This window comes from Papio anubis, chromosome 1 (assembly GCF_008728515.1).
Source record: "Papio anubis isolate 15944 chromosome 1, Panubis1.0, whole genome shotgun sequence".
NCBI lineage: Eukaryota > Metazoa > Chordata > Mammalia > Primates > Cercopithecidae > Papio > Papio anubis.
In genome coordinates this window covers 24,844,472-24,871,248 of record NC_044976.1, presented here as the reverse complement: position 1 = coordinate 24,871,248, position 26,777 = coordinate 24,844,472, and the positions used below count along the sequence as shown (strand labels likewise).

Sequence of the window (26,777 nt, the reverse complement as noted above, 5' to 3'; positions counted from 1 at the left end):
GGCTGAGGCAGGAGAATGGCGTAAACCCAGGAGGCGGAGCTTGCAGTGAGCTGAGATCCGGCCACTGCACTTCAGCCTGGGCAGCAGAGTGAGACTTCGTCTCAAACAAACAAACAAACAAACAAACAAAAATTAGCCAGGCGTGCTGGCACATGCCTGTAATCCCAGCTACTCAGGAGGCTGAGGCAGGGGAATCGCTTGAACCCAGGAGGCGGAGGTTGCAATGAGCCGATACGGCGCCACTGCACTCCAGCCTGGGCAACAGAGCGAGACTCCATCTCGAAAAGAAACAAAAGAAAAGGAAAAAGAAAAGAAAAAAAAGAAAAGTACTCCCTCTCCTAAAACATGCCCTTATAGGAGGCCTCCCAGAACATTCCACCCCACATCCACTGTCAATATCTGGCCAGAAAGTTAGGATTCACCCAGCTCCTTCCCAGAAGCTCCTTCACTGGCTCTTTGCAGCAACCCCAGGAAATGAGTGGGTTTGTGGCTGTGCCCTTGTTCCAGGTAAGTACACGGAGGCCCGGTAGTCAGGGCAGCCAAAGCTGATTACCATGCCTGTCCCTGATCTATGGGCACTGTCACCTCTGCTCAGCCACCACACAGTGTGGCTGGGTCAGATTCCTTCTCCCTGACGTGATGGTAAGCCTGATGTGTTTGGTCTTCCCAGTGGGTTGGAAGGTGCCCCTGGCAGGGATCCCGACTTTTCTACTGTGGCCTTCACCACCCACACACCCCGACTCCTACTCTCTCACCAGACACAAAGAGACCCACAGAACCCCAGAGTGAGAGAGTCAGGCAGAGTGAGACAGGGCGAAAGTCAGAGTCCCACGGAGCCAGAAACTCACCCGCCTGCCCATCCACACACCTCGGCCTGTCAGTGTCCCTGACTATCTCTGCCCCGCAAGCTGCCACCGACTCCCGGCTTCTCTCCTGTACCAGCCCAAGACAGACAAAACAGATAAGAGACGCACCCTTGGGTGTGCGGGACGTGAACTCAGTGTCAAAGTAGAAGGTGTCATCAGGCTGAGCCACTGCTGGCTTGAAGGGTGGCTTGATCTCACGACGGTATAGCTTCTGCACAGTGGGATGGGCACCCTGGTCACCACAGCACCCTCAACAGCCCACCAGGAGCCCCATGCAGGAGGAGGTGCTGGGCTTGGAACATAGGCCATGTTGCCCAGCAGACAACAGCATAATTGCTTGCCCTCAGGAGGCCAGCCCTTGTCCTCAAGGGCAGGCTGTGACCCTCTGCTCCTGCGTCTGGGGCCCTTGCTAGCAGAGGCTCCCCTCCCACCACCCTTCCTGTGGCCAGGATGGCCGGAGCCCTGGCGTGGGTGGACACACTCACATTCCAGTCAATGGTGGAGTAGAAGACATGCCGCTTGATTTCCTCTGCCCCATCAGGGCCAGAGCCTGAAAGAGCCCAAATGAAGGGTCTGAGCCTGGGTGGCGCAACCCCCAGACACCACCCTGCCCGCCAAGCAGCCTCACAGGGCTCTGGGACCAGCTGCTGGAGCAGAGGGGAAAATGGGCTCACTCTGCCTCAAATCTACCCAGCCATCACCCTAAGGCCTGTCACCTACTCAGCATTTTCCACTTTCTGGAGCTTCTGATGAAGAAGTTCCAATGTACTAGTGGGAGGAGGAAGGCCCAGAGACTTTAGGCAACTTCTCCAAGGCCACACAGTCAGAACAGAAGCTGAGCTTGCTCTGAGACCTACAGAGAGCCCCACCTCATTCCAACGCAAGCCTCATCTCTGTTCCTCTTATCCTATTGACATTTTCAACCATAGAACAGGTTGTCACTCCATTCAACCCCAGGGGCCTGGACTGGACCTTACACAGCTGGTCATGGACCAGATGAACCCAGGAGCCAGGGAAGCCAGCACACACTGGACACCTACTACATGCCGGCATGTTCACGCAACCTCATTTCATCAACAGAGCCCTGAAGCAAGCTTGGGATCATCATCTCCCATTGAGACGAGGAACTTGGGTGTAGAGAGGTGAAGTCACCTGCCCGGGGTTACTTAGTTCATAAGTGGCCTCATTCGTTTAACAAATATTTATACAGGGACTGTTTCGTGCCAGGCAGTGGGGACCTGACACAGAGCCGGGATTGGGACCTGTGCCTTCTGACTCCTGAGCTCATGCTCTTTCTCTTGTGCCAGCAGCCTTGGCGGAGAAGCTGTGTAGGGGCCTCTGTCCTTGTCCCCAGAGGGAGTAGGGATGACTCAGTTCCTGCCTTCCCCCTACACACAGGTCAGCTCCCCCCTCCACAACACCACACATGGAGCCAGAAGGCAGGGTGGCCCGCGGCATTGTCTGCCCACACAAAGCACAACGGCCCCTTTCAGCCCAGATGTGGCCCTGTGGCCTAGGCTGCAGCTGTACCCGGCTCCCCATCGCCACATCCCCTCCCCTGAGCTGGGGCTGCTTACCGAGCCGGTTGGCAGGATTCCGCTTGAACAGGGCCCGCAAGAGGCTCTGGGCTTCGGTGCTCAGAAACTGGGGCATGCCTAGCTTCGCCCTGAAACAGCCCCCGGGACTCATCAAGGCCGAGCCCCGCCCCAGAGGCCCCATCTCCCCCGGCCCCTGTCCAGGTTTAGTTCTCAGCTCGGTCTAGACAAGCCATCCACTAATTCACTTCCCAAAGACTTCAGGGTTCCCACCCACAGGCCCCTATGGATGAAAAAGGAAGGTATAATGTTTAACCCAGAGGAGAGTCTCATTAGAAAGGGAATCTGAGGCAGGGACAGGGTAATAATATTCTGACCCCCAAACTGGGGCTGGGGCTTGGAGGAGTCCATTGTTATCAGGGCAGGGCTGGGGCTTACTTCAGAATCAATGTCATGGTTTCCTTCCGGTCCTTCCCCTGGAAGGGCAGGGAGCCTGTCAGCATCTCAAACTGCAGAGGACAAGGGTCTATTCAGGCTCTGATCCCTGTCTCCCACACACCTCCCGCCTCCTCCCATCCAGGCCCCTCTGCCCTAGTCCCAGGATTCTTGCTGATACATCCAAGTCTTCCTGGAGCACGAATTGCGTCCGTCCCTCTCGCCTCTGCCAACCCAGACCACCAGGCGCAGCAGTGGGGGCGCGAGGCTGGGGAGAAGGCCAGCACTGGGTTAGGTGTGTCCCAGGTGGGGTCAAGCCTGGGATCCTTCCAAGGAAGAAAACCACAGCTGAATATAGAGTGAGGCCAGCTTGGCTGTGAGAGGAGACGGGGAGAGCCCTAGAGATGATCAACCCCCTCACTGTACAGATGGGGAGACTGAGGCCAGAGGCTTGGGCTGGATCCTTTACCCCTGTCTGGGCACTCACCATCAACACCCCATAGGACCACCAATCCGCACTGTGGGAGTGGCCCTGGCGGTTGACGACCTCGGGGGCCATGTACTCCACTGTCCCACAGAAGGAGTAGGCCTTCTTCTCGTGGTCAATGGCCTCCTTGCTCAGGCCAAAGTCTACAGCAAGGAGGGCAGGAGGACACACCTCAGGAACCCTGCCTTCCTTGCTGCCACCCTTTGCACACCCAACCCCCATGCCCAGAGGCCAGAAGCCATCACCCCCATGACACTCAGGAGGAAGTTAAGGCCCAGAGAGGTCAGGTGACCTGCCCTGCGTTACACAATGAGGGGCTGGGATTCCAGCTGAGGGTGTTCCAAGTCTGAGGCCTGAGTTTTCGAACACTTCCAAGTAACAGGCACAGCTTCTCAGGAAGAATGAGGCCCCAGCACTCAGCGAGACCTATTAGGACCTTGCCCTGCCCTCCCCTGGGGCCCAAGGGGGCAGGCGGCCTCCACTCACCAGTGAGTTTGATGTGGCCCTCCTCATCCAGAAGGATGCTGTAATAGAGGAATAGGGTCAGGGCTCCTCAGCTGTGGCCGTGGGGGTGGTGGTGTCACCACAGGGCTGTGGGAGTTGGGCTCAGCCCGGAGGAGGTGCCCCACCCAGTTATCTCTGAGGACAGGGTGGGCGTTGCAGGGTGGCAGCAGTGCCATGCAGGGATGTTGCCTATCTTTTTTGCTAATCCTTGAAGCAACTGTGTGAGGCAGGTACTATTAGGGCCCCATTTTGCTAATGGGGAAACTAAGGCTTAGGGCAGTTAAGTAGCTCTACAGTCATCAAGCTAGTAGGTCTAGCTAGTAGGTGGAGACAGGATTTGAATACAAGGCTACCTAACGCTAAACCCAGATCTTATTCCAACTCACCACCTGCCCCTGGCTCCTTAGTTATCATTTGAGGGTAGTTAGATATTAGGGAAAATTCTACAGGGCTGTATCAAGGAAAGACCTCTAAAGGTAGCATCTCCAATGTCACACTAGATTAGAAAAAAAAGATGGGCAACATTACCTGCATGGAAGGTACCTGGCCCTTGGGAACGGTAGCATTAGTGACTGGGCAGCTGGCACTACCACCCACCCCACTCACCCATTCCTCAGATTGCCCAAGACAGGAGAACGTTCCTGGAGAAAGCCATGCCCACCCACCTTAGGATGGCCCTGTCCTAGAAGAGGCCTCCCCTGGGGAGGCAGGGGTGGGGCTGGAGGCTTCACTCACTTCTCAGGCTTGAGGTCTCTGTAAATGATACCCAGGCTGTGCAGGTGATCCAGGCCCAGAGCTAGCTCGGCCAGGTAAAACTTCACATCCTCCTCCGTGAACATCACCTGCAAAACACAGGAGGGGTCTTCAGCAGGCCCTCCTCTTCCTTAAGAGCTGGGGCACTGGGCAGTCAGCAGCTTCCTGGTCCTGAAGGGCCACCCTGGGAGGACCCTTGGAGACCCCAGGCCATATAGCCTTCTTGTCATACAAAGTATGAAATGACTAATATGCAAACCACTCATTGTGGCATCGTTCGGAAATAGAAGGGGTTGGAAACAGGCCAAGGGTCCAAGAGTAGAAGGCTGGAATCAGTTGTATCCCCTGCATAATGGAGTGCTTTGCAGCTATAAACTAGAACATGGAGTTTCTCCATGTTCTAAGATGGAGTGAGCTCCAAGATGTACTATCTTGAAAAAAGCAAGGTACAGAACAGTGTATACAGAATAGTACTTTTTACATAAGGAAGTGGGGGTAGGAATGAACATATATCAGATTTGTTTGCAAAAGAAACATGGGAAAGTTAAACAAGAAAGCAATAATAACGTTTATGGGTGGGGATAGAGGGGGCTGGGGCGGGAGTAAGACTTCTTCGTGAATATTTTTCTTTTGAATCATGTAAATGTATTTCCTATTCAAACATTAAAATAACAATTTAAGCCAAGCACGGTGGCTCATGCCTATAATCCCAGCCAGCACTTTGGGAGGCTGAGGCAGGCGGATCACCTGAGGTCAGGAGTTCGAGACCAGCCTGGCCAACATGGAGAAACCCCATCTCCACTAAAAATACAAAAATTAACCAGGCATGGTGGCATGAACCTGTCATCCCAGCTACTCGGGAAAATAACAATTTAAGCCGGGTGCCGTGGCTCACACCTATAATCCCAGCCAGCACTTTGGGAGGCTGAGGCAGGCAGATCACCTGAGGTCAGGAGTTCGAGGTTAGCCTGGCTATCATATGCCCCACCGGCCCAAAATGTGGCTGGGTTCGAGGCATGGTGGCATGCACTCGTCATCCCAGCTACCGAGTGTCGAGAGTGGGAGGAATCGCTTGAATCCAGGAGGCTGAGTTGCAGGGAGTTTGAGATCCTGCTATTGCACTCCAGCTTGGGGTGACAAGAGCTGCAAAACTCCATCTCAAAAAAAAAAAAAAAAAAAATTACAATTAAAAAAAAACAAAAAAGGCTAGATTCTCTTTAAAGTCTGAATTGTATGAATGACCCCATTTTCTAGCTCAAATCTTTTTTTATTTTTGAGACGGAGTCTCATTTGTCGTTGGAGGCAAGGCTCCATCTTGGTTCACTGCAACCTCTGCCTCCCGGTTCAAGCTGATTCTGGTGCCTCTGCTTCCTGGAGTAGCTGGGATTACAGGCACCTTTCATACCCAGCTAATTTTTGTATTTTTAGTAGAGACGGGTTTCACCATGTTGGGCTTGGTGATGGTCTCGATCTCCTAACCTCCTGATCCACCCGCCTCGGCCTCCCAAAGTGCTGGGATTACAGGTGTGAGCCACTGCGCCCAGCCTCAAATCCTTTTATATTGGTTCAAAATCCTGTTGGATGACATATGGGAGATGACTGCTGAAGTGCCTGGCTCTCTGGGTGACTTTGGGCTTCTCCCCTATCTTCACACCTCTGCTCAGAGCAGCCCTGGAAGAATGCAGGTGCGGAGGTGAGAGGAACCCTTAGCTCCCCAGAGTTTCCTTGGGAGAAACTCTCAGAGACCTTGCCAGCGTATGGCCTCCATCCGAGGGCGAATGGTATTTCCTGGGCCAGGGGCTGCTAGGCAGGCCTGGGTGGTTCCAGATTCAAGCCATCTAAACACATTCTGTACAGGGCCCTGGGATGGGAGACCTTGTTGTCCCCCAGCTCCATCCCGGGGCCCTCTGGCAGTAGATGTCAGCTCACCTCTTTTGAGAGCCGTGTGAAGAGGTCCCCACCACGCAGGAAGTCCAGAATGAGATACAGCTTGCCCTCGGTCTGGAAGGCTGGGGAGAGGAAGAAAGGCAATGGTAGAGTCACCCGGGCCTTACGACCTGCCCCTTCAGCCCTGGCTCCCTTGGCCTACCAGGCAGGCGGTGGGAGAGTGTACAGACCACAGGCAAGGGTGCAAGATGGGTAGGGTAGGAGCTCAGATAGGGCCTGCAGCTTTACCATAGTGCAGCTTCACCACGAATGGGTGGTTTACATCAGCCAGGATGTCTCTCTCCATCTTGGTCCGGACACGGTCACGTACTGGCCAGACGAGAAAGGAAGTCACCAGTAGTCTAGACACTCAACACAGTCACTCCCAAGCCCCCGCTAAGGGATCTCTTTTCCACTTGTTCCTCCAGGCCTGAGCTCCCAAGGCCCCCTCACCCAGGGCTTTGGGGACACTCAATCCTCAGGTTTCTTCCTTCCCAGTCTGTTTCTGGCTCCTTGGCTGGCTCCTTGCTCCCACCCCTCATAGCAGTGCCCACAACTGGGGCCTTGGCACCCTGCCCTTCTCTCTGGTCCCTTCTCCCACCACGCCCCATCAAGGCCTGTTAACCAGCCAGTCTGAGCAACCTGCTCCCCAGGTGCTCTGTTTTGTCACATCCTCAGACTTTGCCTCTGCACCTCCCCCTGGCACGCCTTCACCAGCCCTGCTTTCCATCTGGCATAAAAATTCCCAAATTCCAGTCGGGGCTGGTAAGAACGGCTACCTGGGGAGCTAGAGAGGCAGATTCCCTGGGCCTAAAATCCCGATCCATGGGTCTAGGCGGGCACCCTTCATATATGTTTTTTTTTTTTTTAAAAGAATAAAAGTTGTCGGGCAGTTCTGATTCTCAGCAGGTTCTTTGGCTCAGCTTAGGCCTCACCTCCTCTAGGAAGCACTCCTTAATTTGCCAAGCTGAGTTAGGGCCTTCTGGATTCCTATAGTGCTTCTCCTTCAGAGCACTCTTCTCTTTTTCAGGTTGCCTTCTAAATTTATTGAAGCCCACCAAGTATCATGTTTTATTGATTTTTCTTTTTTTTTTTTTGAGACAGAGTCTTGCTCTCGCTCTGTCACCCAGGCTGGAGTGCAGTGGCCGGATCTCAGCTCACTGCAAGCTCCACCTCCCGGGTTTACGCCATTCTCCTGTCTCAGCCTCCCGAGTAGCTGGGACTACAGGCGCCCGCCACCTCGCCCGGCTAGTTTTTTGTATTTTGTTTTTAGTAGAGACGGGGTTTCACCACGTTAGCCAGGATGGTCTCGATCTCCTGACCTCGTGATCCGCCCGTCTCGGCCTCCCAAAGTGCTGGGATTACAGGCTTGAGCCACCACGCCCGGCCTATTGATTTTTCTAGTGTGATTAGAACAGGCTTCTGGGCCGGGGGTGGCTCATACCTGTAATCCCAGCACTTTGGGAGGCCAAGGCAGGTGGATCACTTGGGGTCAGGAGTTCAAGACTAGTCTGGCCAACATGGTGAAACCCTGTCTGCATTAAAAATACAAATTTTTCACGCCTGTAATCCCAGCACTTTGGGAGGCCGAGGCGGGCGGATCACGAGGTCAGGAGATCGAGACCATCCTGGCTAACACGGTGAAACCCCGTCTCTACTAAAAATACAAAAAAAATTAGCCGGGCGTGGTGGCGGCACCTGTAGTCCCAGCTACTCGGGAGGCTGAGGCAGGAGAATGGCTTGAACCTGGGAGGCGGAGGTTGCAGTGAGCCGAGATCGCGCCACTGCACTCTAGCCTGGGCGACAGAGTGAGATTCCGTCTCAAAAAAAAAAAAAATACAAATTTTAGGGCCAGGTGTGGTGGCTCACGCCTGTAATCCCAGCACTTTGGGAGGCCAAGGCAGGCGGATCATGAGGTCAGGAGGTCGAGACCATCCTGGCCAACGTGGTGAAACCCTGTCTCTAGTAAAAAATACAAAAAAGTAGCCAGCCTGGTGGCATGTGCCGAGACTCTGTCTTGGGAAAGAAAAAAAAAAAAAACAGGCTTTTGGACTTGGCTGCTTAGGTTCATTTTGGGCACTGTGTTTCAACTTAAGTTTATTAGAATATTGATTATCCCTTGACTGAGACCTCTCATGTGGCCTTTGTTTTTTTGTTTGTTTTTTATGAGACAGGGTCTCACTCTGTCACTCAAGCTGGAGTGCAGTGGTGTGATCTTGGCTCACTGCAACCTCTGCCTCCCAGATTCAAGTAATTCTTGTGCCTCAGCCTCCCGAGTAGCTGGGATTACAGGCGCACCACACCCAGCTCATTTTTTTTTTTGTATTTTTAGTAGAGACAGGGTTTCACCATGTTGGCCAGGCTGGTCTTGAACTCCTGACCTCAAATGATCCACCCACCTTGGCCTCCCAAAGTGCTGGGATTGCAGGCGTAAGCCACCACACCCGGCCTTGACTTCTATTAAAAGGAGAGGTGGAAGGCTAAGGAATGCTTACTAAGACCAGACAAAATGTCTGAGCAATACACACAGTGCAAAACTAAAGGCTTTTTTGGTCCATGTACTGGATCGGCAGTTTCCTCTCCAGCCTCATAGTCCCAAAGCCTTCACTAGTCCATCCATCTAGTATGAATTCTATTCAATCGTCACTGCCATTCTAGAATTGATGCTCACAGTTGCTTATCTTAGGAGATCTGGCCAATGTGCTCCTCCTGCACGTCTTTCCAGAGTCTTGTTCGGGACACAATCCTCGGCCCTTGCTACAAGTAGAAGCTGCAGCTGCCTTCCAACACGCCTTCTGTGTCAGCACACAGGGCTACAGAGCTGGTTCCCTTCAGAGCACTTTTCACATCTGTGGGCCCCTTCCTCTATTTTAATTTTTGTATTTTCCTCACTAGACACGACAGGGACCACACCAGAGTTAACTATTTTGGTCACCTTACATTTTCTTTTTCCTTTGTTTTGTTTTGTTTTGTTTTTTTGAGATGGAGTTTTGCTCTCATCGCCTAGGCTGGAGTATGGTGCTGCGATCTTTACTCGCTGCAACCTCCACCTCCTGGGTTCAAGCGATTCTTGTGCCTCAACCTCCTGAGTAGCTGGGACTATAGGTGCAAACCAGCAAACCCAGCTAATTTTTGTATTTTAGTAGAGATGGGGTTTTCCCATGTTGGCCAGACTGGTCTCAAACTCCTGACCTCAAGTGATCCACTCGCCTCAGCCTTCCAAAGTGCTAGGATTACAGGTATGAGCCATGGCGCCCAGCCTACCTTACATTTTCAAACCACCTCTGTACTTTAGGTCAGGCAAACAGTTTCTCCTTCCCAGGGTCTCTTCCTCGACCATTTTTGGTCTGGAGAAATCCACTCGTCCTTCAAGGCTTACTGCTTCTTAGGTGTCCCCTTGGCCTCTGGTCTCACCCTCTGCAAGGCTGCACCACCACTCCCAGCTCCCCAGCCCGTCGGATATCCACGCACACCAGTCTCAGCACCGGCTGCACCGCACTGTCGGGTATGCTTAGCCTCTCCCGCCCAGCCTGCAAGCCCTTCACAGCAGGAACCCAGGCTTTTCATCTTTCTCCTCCCTCTGAAGCTGCCATCATACCTCCTGGGGGATGACTCCCACCCCCACCAGGCTGGCCTTAGGAGACCAAAGCCACCCATAACATCCTTAAGGCTGACGCCTCCTACTGCCCCCACGACCTCCCCAGCTAGGACTTGGCTCTGACTGGGATTACAGGGGCGCACCACCACACCCAGCTCATTTCTTTGTACTTTTAGTAGAGACAGGGTATCAACATGTTGGCCAGGTCTTGAACTCCTGACCTCAAATGATCCACCCGCCTTGGCCTCCCACAGTGCTGGGATTACAGGTGTGAGCCGCCGCGCCCGGCCGTGACTTTTATTTAAAGGGAGACTTGGTCAAGGAAGGGCACCCGGCTGCAACTCCGCCAGGTCAGTGGTCACACAGGCTCCCAGGCCACGGGGTCAGTGTTCAACCCAAAGCCCACTACCAACCATCCTCATATCCTTTGTAAGTCCCCAGAACTCTAACCTTGGCCCAGGGTTCCCTTCTGAACCTCTCTGCCATCCAGCTCTGTGGCCCTGCCTGGACTCACCCTCTCTCGCCTGGCCCAGCTGCCTCCCTGGGCTCCCTGCCTCTTCACTCACGCCCTTCTCTCAGGCCCCTGAGTTAGGGGCCACAGAGGTCTCCCTCAGACTCTGCTAGCATCAACAGTCAGAACGCCTCTGCTTGACCAGCTAAGTAGCTGAGGGCCCTGCCCCCTGACAAACATATTACATTTACCCTATTACCACCATCCAGACCTTCACAGCCAGTCATTGGCACTTGGCTTAGGGGGCGGGGGACTGGGTGGGGAGAGATGGCTGAGAAATAGGCCTGTTTCTCCACCTTTGAACTAGGTGCTCCTGAAGACAGAGCTGTCTCCCTTGCCAGACCCAAGGCCCCTGAAGTCTGGGCTGCCTCCCTCGGCCCAGCCTGGGTTCTGCACAGGGAGGTGTCCCTACTCACCTTTCAGCGTCGCCTTCTTCAGCACCTTCATAGCATACAGGTGCCCACTGTCAGGCCGGGTGACTTTCCGTACCAGGAAGACCTGAGAAGGCAGAGAGGGAAGCAGGGCAGAAGATGGGAGAGGTCTGCGCCCAGGCTGACCTCCATCTTCTCTGAGCCCCAAGCTGGTCTTTTTGTTCTCCCTGGGTACCAAGGTGACCTCTGATCCTTTGGGCCCCTAGGTGACCCTTGACCCCCACCTCTAACATGATGAGGGTTGCCTTCACAGCCACGGGCTCATGACTCACTTTGCCAAACGATCCCTGGCCCAGAACCTTGAGGAGCTCGAAATGGGATGGATCAGCCTTCTCAGAGCCAGCCTTGACGTGGTGCGTGATGGAGATCTCCTTGAGGACGCCCTCATCCTGATGGAGGGACAGAGCTGGTGGGCATGGTGGGCCCCATCCGGGCAGCAGGAGTTCCCCTGCCCAAGGCCATTCCCACCAGACCTCAGCAGATGAGACCTAAAGGCCCAACAGACGACTTCCCTGAAGGGCCAGCCTCCAAGGTCATTGATTTCAAAAGGGCCTCAAAGGCTGGGGAGGTCAAACAGAAGAGGCACCACTCCTATTGCTCCCGATGCTCTGGCCTGATTAGGCTCAAAGGGATGCCCAGGCATGGCCAGGCTGAGTCAACCTCAGGCTCTGGTTGAGACCCAGAGACCTGCCCCAGGTCTGCCTGTGGGGCTTCCCTCCCCCTGCTGCTTTAGGGTTGCCACAATAGGAAGTAGGTTTGTTCTCATATGGGGAGGTAGAGCTGGGCCTTCGTTCCTGGTCAGGATGGGATGAGGGGATCCCTCTGGTCAGTAGGACAGGGCTGACGTGCACAAAGACCCAAGAGTCACCCAAACTCCCCAATCAACTTGGTAAGTGCTGGCCTGGGGCAGGTCAGAATTAAGGCCAGAGACTGCATGGCTCATCTTCCCAAACTTCCTTCATACAAACCTACTAGAAGCCCCTTGCCACGTCCTAGCCATTCCAGGACTCTACCCTCCCTCTAATCTGCTGCCATTGCCTTGAAGCCCTGAAGTACCTCCTCACTTACCCAGGAAGCAAGTCTGGGCAGGGTCCAGTCACCCCGCAGGGCCAGGCCTGGGCCAGGACAGCCCAAAGCCAGATTACACTAAGCTGGCTTCCCAGGCACCTGCTGCGAGGGACACAGCCAGGCCAGGACCAGACATCTGGGTACACTCACCGAGTCCTGCTGGGGGCCAGAGCCAGGGCCAGGGACAGGCAGAGAGGTCTGGCTGATCCTGGGCCGCTGCTTCCTGGGCAGCCAGGGGAGCAGGGCCCAGAGCCGCAGACGGGGCGGCTTGGGATCCTGCTCCATCCGCCCAGCAGGGCCACAGCACCATGGCAGGAGCAGGCAGAGTCCGGGGCTGCCGCGGTGGTGGCCGGGACCAAGGCGGATGTGCAGGGTGAGGGCGGGGGCTGGGCCCGGCCCAGGGGAGCCAATCACTCAGGGCCTGTGGTTTCCCAGCACCAGGCCTACACCCTCACCACGTTCCCTTCCTCTCTCTCCCCCACTCCTCAGTGCCTGAGGGCTGCCCTCTGGCCATTCCCCCATCCTCCCTGTGGGTCTGCAAAGGGAAAGCCCTCTGCCAGTGCAGCTGCTGAGCAGACAGGTACCCAACAGCAGAGAGGTACCCAACAGCAAACAGGTAACCAACAGGCAAAGACAGGTGCCTCATATGTGGAGGCAGACGAAGAGAGACACTCAACAGGCAGAAGCAGGCACCCAACAGGTGGAAACAGATAAGAATGGCATCCATCATGTCTGTAATCCTAGCACTCTGGGAGGCCGAGGCAGGCGGATCATGAGGTCAGGAGATCGAGACCATCCTGGCTAACACAATGAAACCCCGTCTCTACTAAAAATACAAAAAATTAGCTGGGTGTGGTGGCGGGCGCCTGTAGTCCCAGCTACTCGGGAGGCGGAGGCAGGAGAATGGTGTGAACCCGGAAGGTGGAGCTTGCAGTAAGCCGAGATCACGCCACCGCACTCCAGCCTGGGCAACAGAGTGAGACTCTGTCTCAAAAAAAAAAAAAAAGAAGAATGGCATCCAACAGGCAGGAACAGGAGAGAACACATACCCAACAGGCAGGGATGGATAAGGACACGCACCCAACAGGCAGAGGCAGGAGGAATTCATATCCAATAGAAAACAGATGGAGATGTGTACCCAATAAGGGGAAGCAGGAGGGGACTCATATCTAACAGACAGAGGTGGACAGAGACTCATCCCCAATGTGTGTAGGCAGATAAGGATACAAACCCAACAGGCAGAGACAGATGGGGCACAAGCCCAACAGGCAGAGACAGAAGGGGACATGTACCCAATAGGTAAAGACAGATGAGGACATGAACCCAACAGGCAAAGGCAGAAGGAACACATCTCCAATAGGCAGGGACAGAAGAGAATTCCAACCCAACAGGCAATGACAGAAGGGGACATAAACCCAACAGGCAGGCTGGGCACGGTGGCTCACGCCTGTAATCCCAGCACTTTAGGAGGCCGAGGCAGGTGGATCACGAGGTCAGGAGATCGAGATCATCCTGGCCTACATGGTGAAACCCTGTCTCTACTAAAAATACAAAAATTAGCTAGGCGTGGTGGCAGGCGCCTGTAGTCTCAGCTACTTGGGAGGATGAGGCTGGAGAATGGCGTGAACCCGGGAGGCAGAGGTTGCAGTGAGCCAAGATCGCATCAGTGCACTCCAGCCTGGGCAACAGAGCGAGACTGCCTTGGGAAAAAAAAAAACAAACCTCAACAGGCAATGACAGAGGGGGACATGTATCCAACAGGCAGAGACAGATGGTGACACGAACCCAACAGGCAATGACAGAAGGGGACATAAACCCAACAGGCAGAGACAGAAGGGGACAGGTATCCAATAGGCAGAGACAGAAGGGGACATGTATCCAATAGGCAGAGACAGATGAAGACATAAACCCAACAGGCAGAGACAGAAGGGGACATGAACAACAGGCACCTAACATGTGACATGTGCCCAACAGGTGAAGTCAGGCACTTATCAAGTGGAGAGAGAGATTGGAACCCAACCACAGACACAGGAAGGCAGCAAAGAGAGACAGCAGGAGAGTCAACGAGCCCCAAGCAGACTGACAATACCTAGGGCAGATAGGTCTGACACCTGGCAGATACACAGGCAGGCAGCAGGGCAGGGATCCCCAGGAAGGGGTTAAGGGCGGAACTGTGGGTTCTTGCTGCTGTACCTGGGGTGGGGAAAGAGATGAGGGGATACAATCTGCAAACTCTCACCATTCAGGAGAGGACTCTGGTATTTCTTACAGACCCACCTCTGAGGTTTTCCATTTCCCTAGGATTTTCCTCCTATGCCAGGACCTGAGGAGGGCCCAGATAGTGGCTGAGAGGACTATCTCCTGAGTGCAATCTGATGTCTTTGACTCTGATCATATCCTAAAAACTGGTATCCTCATTCCAGGAACAGGGAACTGAGGCTCAGAAGACAGTGACTCACCGAGGCTCAAAGCAAACAGTGGCAGAGCTAGCTTGGACCCAGGTGCCTCCCTGCTTACTGCCTGGCCTGGGGTCAGCAGGCATCAAATGCCAGGAAAGGGTGGGCAGGTAAATCAGCCAGAGCCACGTCCTGCCCATCCGTCTACCCAAACCCCCTTCTCCTTCAGTACCAGAGTCCACCTGGGACCTCCCACTATAGGTCCTGGCCCTCGGAGACACAATCTTGTCTGACAGATGGAGGAGTGGGTGGAACAGCCCCACAAAAACACCAGAAAGCCGCAGTCAAATCAGACCCGAGTGTAACCTCCTGGCGGGACAGGCAGAAAGCCTGGCGCAAAGAGGGACTGAGGGGGGGGCCAAGGACACACAGCAATACCTGCACACCCCACCCTGAGATCTGAGCCTCTACCTCATCTGTCTGCCTCTGACTGAGAGCACTCCCTGGGGACAGAAGCAGGAAATCACCCAGAAACCCCAGGGGACAGAGCCACCCCCAAACCCATTCCTTGCCCAGTCACGGTGACAGACACTGCTGGAGGCAGGCGACTCTTCCGCTCACCTTTCTGGGACAGGGAACCAAGTCTCTCTCAACTCTGGGGAAATCTGCCGGGGTCTGCATGGTGGGGCTCAGGCTGGTGGCCAGAGGGCCCCGTTACTCTTCTTACTTCTGCTTTTTTTTAGCCTTCCTGGCCCAGAAGGCAGGGTCTCTGGCCCCCCTCCTTCTCACTTCCCCCTCTGCAGGGAGGAGGGGCAGAAGATGGGTCAGGCTCCTCTGCAGAGGAGGGGACACTGCAGACCCCAAGCCCATGACCCCAGGGAAGGCCCAGGGTCACACTTCTCCCTATGTCCTCTGACTCTAAGGAGGACAGACAAGAGCAGAGACAGAAGTCACAAGGCGATAAGGCGGTGACACAGTGGGCATATCAGCACCCGCAAACATCCACGTGAGGGGGGGGACCTGAAAGAATGTGGGGCAAAAGTCAGCAAAGGCCACTGTCTGACTGTCCAGCCCAGAGCTTAGATACTGTCTCCCACCCCCCATAGCACCCTTCCCATGGCTAGGCCCACCCACAATGGCAGCCCAGAAAGCAGGCACCAGTGGCCCCGGTCCTGCCCTGCTCAGCTGCCCCGAAGATGGTTGCCAGTCCCAAGCCCCAGGATGGGTAAGGTGGGCAGAAAGCCCAACCAAGGACCTCACAGAGGTCTGAGAGGAGAAGCAGGCAGCTATGGGGCAGGGGTTGGCCGGGCCCAGCCCCTTTCTACGTGGTCTCACTTCATCACTCACACCAGTACAGCACAGGAACACACACACACACACACACACACACACACACACACACTCAGGCCAGTGATCGGAAACGCTGTCCACAGACAACCCCTATGCAGAAACACACGCCCCCACGCACACACAGACTTCCCTTCCCTGTCCTTGCAGAGTCTGCGGGTGGATGGCTGCTGGGAGATTGTGAAAGATGCCTCCCTCAGCCAAGCCTCTCATTGCTCTCCACCTTCCTCAGACCAGTTTGGAGGCTGGGGCAGTTCTCGGAGCCCCAAAGCTCACCCTCCCTACCAACCCCTGGTCTCTCAGATGCAAAGAAAGAAGGTAGAGACGTAGCTACTTTGTGGGAGGACAGTCTCCAGACACAGACTGAGATAAACCAAGGGGCCCAGTCCACACTAGCCTCTGTGGCCAGCAGGGTACCAGAAGGGGCAACAGGAAGGAAACAGTCTCAGAACTGCCTTTGCTGAAGGCTGTGTGGGCCCTGAGGCCTCTGGTGGCGGGCGGGGGGAGGACAGCCACCAGCCCACATCCCTTGGTCCCTGCCCCATCCCCCGCATAGGGACTTCCTCTTTATTTACTTCCTCCTACAGGGCAGCTGGAAGAGAAGCCCAGAGCCCCCGGGCCTGATTCCTGGTCTCCAGGGTCCCCACCCTACCAGCTGTAGCCAAGCCCACCTGCCAATCCTGTCCCTAACGGACACCAACAGCCCCTTCCCCAGCTGGCAGCATTTGCAGGGCCCTCCCAGGCACTACCCCCTCTCTCAGGTGGGACAGATGTCCTCAGACACATCTCCCAGCATGCCACCAGGCAGGTGAGGAGGGGTCCACAGCTCCCTGGCAGCCTTGAAGGGGAGCTGGCCTCCAACACTAGGTCAGGCCTGGCATGGAGAGATGATAAGTGTGCCTCCTACTGATGGAGCAGTTACACATGCAGCCTTTCTTTTTTTTTTTTTTTTTGAGAGGGAGTCTCACTCTGCTGCCCAGGCTGGAGTGCCGTGGTGAGATCTCAGCTCACTGCAACCTCCGTCTCCTGGGCTCAAAGTGATTCTCATGCCTCAGCCTCCCGAGTAGCTGGGACTACAGGCACACTCCACAATGCCTGGCTCATTTTTTGTATTTTAGTAGAGACAGGGTTTCATGTTGCCCAGGGTGGTCTCGAACTCCTAAGCTCAGGCGATCTGCCTGCCTTGGCCTCCCAAAGTGTTGGGATTACAGGTGTGAGCCACTGTGTCCAGCATCTTTTTTTTTTTTTTTTTTGAGACAGAGTCTCACTCTGTTGCCCAGGCTGGAGTGCAGTGGCGTAATCATGGTTCACTGCAGCCTCTCAGGCTCCCACCTTAGCCTCTGGAGTAAGCTGGGAGGACAAGTGCGCACCACCACATCTGGTTAATTTTTAAAAAATATTTTGTAGAGGGCCAGGCGCAGTGGCTTATGCCTGTAATCCCAGCACTTTGGGGGACTGAGGCAGGCGGATCAACTGAGGTCAGGAGTTCGAGACCAGCCTGACCAACATGGAGAAACCCCATCTCTACTAAAAATACAAAATTAGCCAGGTATGGTGGCACATGCCTGTAATCCCAGCTACTGGGGAGGCTGAGGCAGGAGAATCGCTTGAACCTGGAAGGCAGAGGTTGCAGTGAGCCAAGATCGTGCCATTGCACTCCAGCCTGGGCAACAAAAGCAAAACTCCATCTCAAAAAAAAAAATAAATTTTTTTTGTAGAGGATGGGTCTCCCTGTATTGCCCAGGCTTGTGTTGAACTCCTGGCTGGGCATAGTGGCATGCGTGTGTAGTCCCAGATACTCTGGTAGCTAAGGTAGGAGGATCACTTGAGCCTAGGAGGTCAAGGCTACAGTGAGCTGTAGTTGCACTACTGTACTCCAGCCTGGGCAACACAGGGAGGCCCTGCCTCAAAACAAAAACAAAACCAAAAAACCACAACTATCCTGAGACAGCCATAATCAAGGTGCTGTGGGTGCCCAAAGGTGGTGACTATCTGCCAATGGGTGAAGTCAAGAAAGACCTTCCAGAGGGGCAGCCCAGCTGGGTCCTGAGGATGAACAAGTGTTGGCAAGGCAGAAAGGAGGAAAAAAAAGACACTTCAGGTAGAGAAAGACCTGTGTGAGCAAGGGGCTTAAGGCCAGGGGGGCAGGCAGGGTGGGATGTCAGGAAGAGCTGGCCACTCACTAGCTGAGTGCTCCCGGCAAATCTGTTTCCCTGTATGAACCTTGGTTTCCTCCTCTGTAAAATGAAGGTTGGAACAATATGCTCCACTCTCAGATTGTTTCTAGAAGCAAAAGGGGCCACAGAGACAAGGGGATGTTGGAAACAAAACTTCTCCCAGGTTTACTTAGTCTTACTGCTGTGGGGTCTCCCTTGGGCAGGCTGAAGGGACAGAGCCCAGACACAGGGCCCCAGGTACTAGGACAGTGGCTGGCCTTCTCTGGCCAGGCCCAGGGAAGTTCCTCCCAACACCTGAGGCTGCCCAAGCCTCCCTGAAGTCCACAGTCACATCCTGCCTAAGCTCTGGCCAGGGGAGCAGGAGGGATCCGGGAGGGATCAGGGTTTCATAAACAGGAAGAGAGGAGGGGAGGGGAGACGCTCAGCTCTCAAAATAGACCTGCAGGCGCTTCAAAGGGGTCCAGCTCCGGAGATAGCTGGGGGAGGGGGCCTGGGATGCCCAGTCCACTCCCAGGAAGGGAGGGAGGACAAATGGAGCTCTGGTGTGCCTGAGGGTACCAGATGCATCTAGGTGCTGAGGGGATCCACAGAGTTCTCACCCTGATGGCTATCCACAGTATTGCTGCTAAAACCCAAATCCCGAATCCCGCTTTCTGCCTGAAATGAATAAAATAAACAAGCATTAAACAGCAATATTGTGCCACAAGCCCTGTTAGATACTTTAATTTATATGCACCACATTCTCTTTTCCAGGTGGCCCTGAGAAATAGGCTTTATTCTCCTTTTATTTTTCAGGAGAGAACCCGAGCCTCAGCAGGGCAAGTGACTTGCCCAAGGTTACAAGGCAAATAAAAAATAGGTGCAGGATTCTGAACTTAGAATCCCTGACTCCCTTCCCTGCCTCTTTGCCACCTGGAAGACCCAATTCTTTCTCTAGCTGCCCAAATCCTGCCTTTCGAGCCCCAACCAAATGCCATTTCCGCAGGGAACATGGCCTGTGCCCTACAGCCCACCCCAACTCTTCTTCCTCGGCCATGCACAGCAATGACCATGTCTCTGGTTCACACTCAGCCCCGAACTCAGATGCCATCAGCTGGGTTCCCGGGGACATGCTCATCTCATCATGCTATGGAGAGAAATGTGGGCACCTGGAAGGTGGTGGTATACGTCTCTGTCCAACATGGGGCCTGGCACAGAGCGGAGGTTCTATGTGCCCACAGCTGCGCTCTCGCCCCATCATAGCGCCTAAACCACACGGCTTTCCTGTCTCCACCCTCTGCCCAAAGATTGGGAGCTCCCGGAGGGTGGGGGATGTTGACTTCATTTTAGGCCCTCCTGTGTACAACAGGGTGCACCGAATGTTTCATTAGGATAAAGTGTCCCATTGCCAGCTCATTTCACCGCACAAAGTGATGAGGTCCAGACCACAGTTTGAGCGCCCCCTGGTGTATTAAGCCCAGAAGTGGGCATTAGGGACACTGGTGGCTGGGGCAACAGATGGATGAGCAGGTGCCCAGGACTGGTCCCACTTGGGATCACAGAAAGTCAATGCTCCTCCTCTTCAGCACTCAGGGTTCTCTGGACTATGAGGAATGACCTTGAAGCCAAACAAGACTTGTCTTCATTGCCCACTAGCTGTGATGTTGAACCTCAATTTTCTCATCTGTAAAATGGGGATAGTAACAGTCTACCTCCAAGGATGTAGTGAGAACTAAATGCAAAGCGCCTGGTATGATGCTAGGCATAGGTTAAACTCTTTCTCTTCCTTAAGTGGCATTCGAGACTCCCTGTCCCAACCATCTCCAGCCCTGTCTCTCTTCCCACTCCACGATCTTCTGCTCTAGAGCAAGAGTCATAGGCTTGGGAGCAAAACATTACCTGCCTGGGCAAGCTCCTACCATCTCCCAGTCAGCCCCTCCAGTTCTTGAGGTGAGAAGCTGTACTCAGCACAGGTCCCTAAATGCTGCAAGCTCCTCTGCAACCCCCAGAACCTCAGCCCTGAGATCTGAACACCCTGTTTCTTCACTGGGAACCTACAGCTTCTTCATTTTGTTACTAGGCAACGAGAGGTAGCTACTTTGTGGGAGGAGATTCTGCAGACATGGGCTGAGATAAACCAAGGGGCCCAGTCCACACTATTTACTGGCCTCTGCTGGTCCAAGGTTGCCACAGCAACCCACAGAGAAGAGGGTGGGAGCCTGCTTCCCTCACCTGCCCTACCCTACCCAGCTCAGTCACCTCATCTTAGGAAGCTAAGTCAAGGTAAACATCAGGACTAATTCTGAATCCATCTCAAAGGTCAAGCTTATGGCAGGTCTGGTGCTCAAGACAACCTAGGTCTGGAAGGTGGGGCCACTGGCAGGAAGCTGAGCTGAGCAATATACAAGGACATTTTCGGTGCTGGCACCAAAGCTGCCATGTGCCAGGCAGTTACTACCTCATTGTCCTTCACATTGCTCCTGTGAGATAGGCACTATTTCCCCAACTTACAGCTCAGGAAACTGAGACTCAGAAGGGAGAAGAGCTTCTGGTTAAATGGTGGGGATGGAGCCAGGACTGGAACCCAGATTTGCTCTAACACCAGAGTCCATGCTCTGACCCTGCCTAGGCAGCTTCCAAAGACCCTCCACAGCCAGCATCTCCTGTGACCTCACGGCCACCCTGGGAAGGGGATGTGGTCTTTTCCAATATAGAGATGAGAAAGCCAAGGCCCAGAGTGTACAAGGAACCTCCCCAGGGTCACACACTGTCACCTAGTCCCTGGTGCTTTTGGCAACACACAAAACCTGCAACAGGGGGTAGGAAGCTATAGGAAGGGGCCCAGGGGAAGCAGAGATAGCAGGGGTGAGGGAATGAGCCCCAGACTGGAAGTGGAAGCCCTAAGAAATGCCATGAGTGCCACATGCCAGGCAATGGGCCTGGTTAGCCTTGAGAAGCCACCAGCACCCCCTTTTCAGCTCACGTGCCCAGATGCTCACTTCTAGGCTTTTGACAAGCACAGCTCCACCACAAGGAGCAGCACAGCTGGCCTGAGCCCCTCCCATCACTCCTTAGAGCCAGCATGAATTCCACGAGTACATAAACCACAGGTACATCCTGGCCTGGGTAACAGGTAACCAGAGCCCTGACCTGGATTCTGCTCCTGACCCTTTCTGGGCCACAGTTGCCTCACCTACAAAATAGGAAGGTTGGAACAAGTGATTTCTATGCCCAAGGTTGCCACAAGGATTCGGTGGGCCCTGAGAAGGACAGCTGAGCTGGGCAAAGGGGCTAGAGGCTGGGGCCCTCAACCTCCTCCAAGGCCATGCAAACAGGACCCTCCACAGCCCCTCGCCCAGGGTGCTGGCCCTGGTCCTCACCTTGGATGGCTGAAGTCCAGCTTCTTCCCCTGAGGTCTGTCCATTCTGGAAAAGAGAAAGGAGATTGGGGGAGCACTGTCAGAACTTACACGCTTGGGAGAAAGACTCCATGGGGCACCCCACCCTTAGCTGCTCCCAATAGCCATGGAGGCCATGGTGGTGGGGCAGGAGTCCTGGGTGGGTCCCTCCACCTCCACTTTCACGGTGAGGGCACAGAGACCAAGGATTGTGGCAATGGCCCCTCATGACTCAGGCAGAACATTCCCAGGGGCCAGCATTCTCACCCTCATGCTGTCTGCCTGGCAAACACTTCATCTCTGAAGACTTAGTTCAAATGTCACCTCCTCCCAGGGAGAAAGGAAGGGTCATGTGTGGCTTCCAGCTCTACCAGATACAAACTTTGTACAAACTAGTCAACTGTGAGAGGACTCAGTTTCCCCATCTGTAACATGGGGTGGGGTAGTTACACTGACTTCCCAGAGTTGCTGCAAGGGTAGAAGGAGACAAAGTCTGGGAAAGTGTGCAACCCAGAGATGATGGCTACTATCCTTGCCCTGCCCCACTCTAGGACCCCTCCCCTGACCTTGCCAGGCAGAATGACTGCTGCCTCCACTTCAGCCTTCACTGTAGCACTTGTCACACTGCAGAGACTATTTACACACAGGCCTGCCCTTCCTAATAGACGGGGAGTCCCGGGAGGGCAGAGATGAGGGCTTGGTGCTAACAGCTGCTCTCTTCCAAGCCTCTGCCACATGGCAGGCAGTGGGCTCAGTGCCTCGCACCTGTGGCATCATTTTCTTTTCTTTTTTTTTTTTTAGACACAGTTTTGCTCTGTTGCTCAGGTTGGAGTGCAGTGGTGCAATCTCAGCTCACTGCAACCTCTGCCTCCAGGTTCAAGTGATCCTCCTGCCTCAGCCTCCCAAGTAGCTGGGATTACAGGCATATGCCACCATGCCTGGCTTTAAAAATACAATTTTTGTATTTTTTTTTAGTAAAGACGGGGTTTCACCATGTTGTCCAGGCTGGTCTCAAACTCCTGACCTCAGGTGATCCGCCCGCCTCAGCCTCCCAAAGTGCTGGGATTACAGGCATGAGCCACTGCACCTGGGTCCTGTGGCACCATTTAATCCTCACGACAGCCCTGGGAAGGAGGCCCTGGCCCCATTTGGCAGAGAAGGAAACTGAGGCTCTGAAGGTACCTAGTGATGATGCCTATGGTCACACAACTCGTGAGTGGGGATTAAAAATCTGGTCCCAAATCCAGGAGGTGCTCAAAAAAGGTCAGCTGAATGACAGCCCAGAGCCCAGAGCCCCTCTCTGGTCAGTCTTGCCTTTTCCAGCCCCCAGACTTCACTCTCAGGTGGTTATTAAATACGCTAGGGTGTGTCAAACCCAGCGCATCTGTTTCCTGTGTGATGTGAGGTGAGTAACCTACCCTATCTAGGTATTTGGAAGCTTGAAGAAATCGCCCCACCCCTCCTGGAACAGGGAGAGTGTGGTGAGGCAGACAGGAGGTTCCCAACGGCTAGGAAGGCCTGCTCTAGAACAGCTCTGGATCTGGACTTTGGAGCCAGGAGCTGGTTCCATGGGGCAGCTGTAGCCCTGCTTGGCAGTAGCAGGCACAGCTGTGCTCTACCCATTACATAATCTCCCTGCCCCTGGAAGAGCTCCCCATTGCCACTCCCAGGACATCCTGCCCCCTGAGCCCCTTTAATGCCCCTAATCTCTCCCCAGGGGCCAAATGTTCTAGAGGCCCCTCCACACACACATCCATACACACACTGTCATCTCTCAGCAGCCTGGGGAGAAGGGATGGGTTGGCCAGGGCCCAGAGGCTGGGCTGGGGTAGGGATGCTTTTGTAGACTGAGCCCCACTTCACCCGGCATTCTAGACTCTTGACATAATTCCTGCAGATGATCAGAACAGCCTACCCACCAGCTCCCTGCCCCATGGCCTTCCCCACTCCAAACCTTCATTATTCCTAAAATTAAGTGCAACTACTGCACTCAACTCACTCAGTCAAGATTTGCTGAGAATCTGCTACGTACCAGGCCCCAAACCCCTCCATGGCCTCCACGGACTGTAGATTCAAGTCCCAGCTCCTTAGCATAGAATTCGAGGCCATCATCTTCAACTGCCCAGCACAATCACTAGGAATGTAGGTTTTGCAACCTGACCTTATGGGTTCAAATTCTGGCTTCTACCACCTGCATGACCCCTAGAAGGTTAGTTCATTTATGGGGGCTTCAGTTTCCCCATCTGTGAAATGAGGATCAAAGTAACATACTTCATTGGTGGCTACAAGAAGTAAATGAAATAATGCCTATAAATGTATATACCTGGCATGTAACTGGCCTACAAACAACAGCCATTCTTATCATTGGGCCGTATTTTTGAGCTAAACTGAACAACTGGAGACCCTGAAAACAGTCTATTTTATATCCCCAGCATTTGTGTGGTGGCTGCCTCTACCAAGAAAGTCTTTCCTGCCTTGTCACTTTGGCAAACTCCTGGTCTTTTATCAGGACTGAATTCAAATGTCACCCCTGTCCACACAGCCTCATGTTCTTTCCTCCCTCCTCTCTACCCCCATAGCACCAAGCACGCTGCAGGTTAACTCAGGAAGGGGCCATGGCTTGTCCATCATCAACTCCTTGGCACCCAGCCAGAGTCCAGCATGTGGTTTATCCAATGAAAGTTCAACCCAGCAAAGAGAGCAAGGAGGCCAGAGCAGGTCCTATTACTCCTATTTTTCAGATAAGGCTCAGAGAGTTAAGGGACTCACCCGAGGTCCCTCAGCAGGCAGGTGGGAGACACGTGACCATAACCCAAAGTCATGTGTCTGCAAGTCTACTGAGGGAGGGGACGAAGGGGTAGGTGTACCCAGAGGTATGGGCTTCTTGAGCAGTGGCCTGGATGATTTAGGGACCCCCCCAAGGCAGTCTGGCTGCCTCCACTCCCTATATCTCTGGCTTGGGTGTCATTCTTACGAAACGCCAAACCTGTAAGAGTAGGGAAACAGGCAGCCCTGGGGAACAGACTGGTAGGGGGGTCAGGGGAGTTGCGGGGTGCCAGCTTCCCACTCAGAGCCCGGGTCCTGGGTCATCTGCCCCTCTGGCCTGACTGCTGCATAGGATCCTTGAAAGAACACAGCTATGCAGCCACAAAGATACAGCCACTAATCCTAGCTCTGCCAGCCACTTATTCCGTCCTTGGGTCTGTCATATCACTTTTTATTTTTATTTCATTTTTAGAGACAGTTTTGCTCTTTTGCCCAGGCTGGAGTGCAGTGGTGCAATCTCAGCTCACTGCAACCTCCACCCCCTCGGATTCAAGCAATTCTCCTGCCTCAGCCTCCCAAGTAGCTGGGATTATAGGCCGTACCACCACGCATGGCTAATTTTTGTATTTTTAGTAGAGGCAGGGTTTTGCCATGTTGGCCCAGCTGGTCTCAAACTCCTGGCCTCAGGTGATCCACCTGCCTCAGCCTCCCAAAGTGCTAGAATTACAGGCGTGAGCCACCACGCGTGGCCTCATATCACTTTCTAAAGTCTCCGTTTCGGCTGTGCGCACTGGCTTATGCCTGCAATTCCAGCACTTTGGGAGGCTGAGGCAGGCGGATCACGAGGTCAGGAGATGGAGACCATCCTGGCCAACATGGTGAAACCCTGACTCTACTAAAAATACAAAAATTAGCTGGGTGCAGTGACGCGGGCCTGTAGTCCCAGGTACTCAGGAGGCTGAGGCAGGAGAATCGCTTGAACCCGGGAGGTGGAGGTTGCAGTGAACCGAGATCGCACCACTGCACTCCAGCCTGGCAACGGAGCAAGACTCTACCTCAAAAAATAAATAAATAAATAAAGTCTCAGTTTCCTTATCTGTATCATGAGGGCAGGTGTACCTTGCTGACATCTGCACTTTGTTGTTTGAAATAGTACTTATCACCTAAGTGCTAAATAAATGACTGAATGGGGACAATGGTGCTGATCTTGCAGAGTACTGAATGAAGGACCTTGTCTTAGGAGTCCTTTGGCCTCTTAGAGGTTGGAGACCCACCCTCCACCCTCTTCCTCAGAGAGCACTGCTCATGAGGGCAGATGCCCAGGGCCCCAGACCACTGCCCCCAGTTCCAAGATGTCAGAAGTGGGTTCCAACCGGCATCCTTCCTTCCCACCCAAGCAGCTCTGTCTTGGAAAGAGGGGCCCAGGGCAGCGTCTGGAGAAGCTGGGCAGCAGATGGAGAAGGACAGCACGTGCCCCACAGGCAGGAAGCAGCCCCAGGAGCTGGGTTCTGAGCCCAGCATTGGCAGCCCTGCTCACTGCTGGAGGCTGGGGGCCAGGTGCCAGGGCTGGCTGGCACTGCCAGCCCTCGGCAAAGACTGGACAAGGGCCCTGCAGGATAAGGAGAGTCTGCCAACATCCGGAGCCTCTCTTGGAGCACCTTCCCCCTGGGCTAGTGTGGCTCCAGCCCTTCCCCATCCCTGAGCCTCTCTCCCACTTGGTGAAAGAGAGAGAGATCTTGGTTGCAATCCTGGCTCTGATATTAACGCATAAGCCTGAGTTCAGTTGCCCCATCTGAAAATGGGGCTAATAATCCCTACCTTGAGAAGCTGTTGTGAGAATTAAAGTGGGGTGACATTCGTAAGGCAGAATGAGTGGCACATAGTAAAGCTCTGTACATGGCAGAACTGGGCCCGGGGACAAGGCTACTACTGCTTTCAACAAGGCTAAGCGAAGCTCAGGCAGAATCCTCACCCACACTTCCCATAGATTACTCCACCTGGGCTGCACCCTGGGCCAGGCCCTGCCTCCCAGCGGCCCATTTTCAGCAGCACTGTGGGAGGGCAGAGCAGTCCAGATCCTAGGTCCCTGTGAAAAGCCCCCCACCAGCCCCTCACCTGCCTCCTTCCTGGCTAGGAGCTGCCAGCAGCGGTGGTGCCTGTACCTGCAGGTCAGGCGGCTGTATCGCTTACAAGTCACCTGGGCTAAGAACAGCGAGGCCCTGTTCTCCAGTGAGAACAGCCCAACCTGCACCGTGGCTGCCCTGTGGCTCCTGTTACCCAAACAATAACACCCAGTCGCCTGGCACCTCCAGGAGTGGGGGAGGGGGGACCAGACAACAGTACTCAACACTCTGCACCCTCTCAGGCCCAAGAAGTGGAGGCTAGAACCTAGCACTTGCCACTGGAGAAGCAGAGGCCCAGACAGGCTGAGGACTGACTGAGGATCACACAGCGTTTCTGGAGCGAAACTCCTGAGGAAATCGCGTCCCCCTGTCCCACGAATCTCAGGAAGTCCGCTGGTCTTCGCCTCTCACAGACCTCAGGTGTTACAGAACTCAAAACTGAGATAGTTTCCCAGTTAAATCTGGCCCCTTGGGAAGC

The 26,777-nt window shown here is 54.2% G+C and overlaps 1 protein-coding gene across 5 annotated transcripts in view; it reads right to left on the bottom strand.

The window, feature by feature from the left end:
- RPS6KA1 (ribosomal protein S6 kinase A1) overlaps window positions 1-26,777 on the bottom strand; it is a 45,590-nt gene that overhangs the window by 17,008 nt on the left and 1,805 nt on the right. The window contains exons 2-13 of one of the 5 annotated variants that reach the window (XM_003891392.4): window positions 21,394-21,438; window positions 11,319-11,435; window positions 11,032-11,113; window positions 6,756-6,836; window positions 6,510-6,589; window positions 4,563-4,669; window positions 3,810-3,847; window positions 3,324-3,466; window positions 2,840-2,910; window positions 2,444-2,532; window positions 1,352-1,416; window positions 975-1,077 (exon numbers count right to left, since the gene is read on the bottom strand). In XM_003891392.4, coding sequence (XP_003891441.1) covers window positions 975-1,077; window positions 1,352-1,416; window positions 2,444-2,532; window positions 2,840-2,910; window positions 3,324-3,466; window positions 3,810-3,847; window positions 4,563-4,669; window positions 6,510-6,589; window positions 6,756-6,836; window positions 11,032-11,113; window positions 11,319-11,435; window positions 21,394-21,438 — 1,021 coding nt within the window. Of the gene's footprint in view, window positions 1-974; window positions 1,078-1,351; window positions 1,417-2,443; window positions 2,533-2,839; window positions 2,911-3,323; window positions 3,467-3,809; window positions 3,848-4,562; window positions 4,670-6,509; window positions 6,590-6,755; window positions 6,837-11,031; window positions 11,114-11,318; window positions 11,436-12,114; window positions 12,224-12,264; window positions 12,886-15,131; window positions 15,508-21,393; window positions 21,439-26,777 lie in introns of those variants that run through there. The other 4 variants (XM_009202614.4, XM_021938068.2, XM_003891391.5 and 1 more) reach the window with 4 other exon arrangements.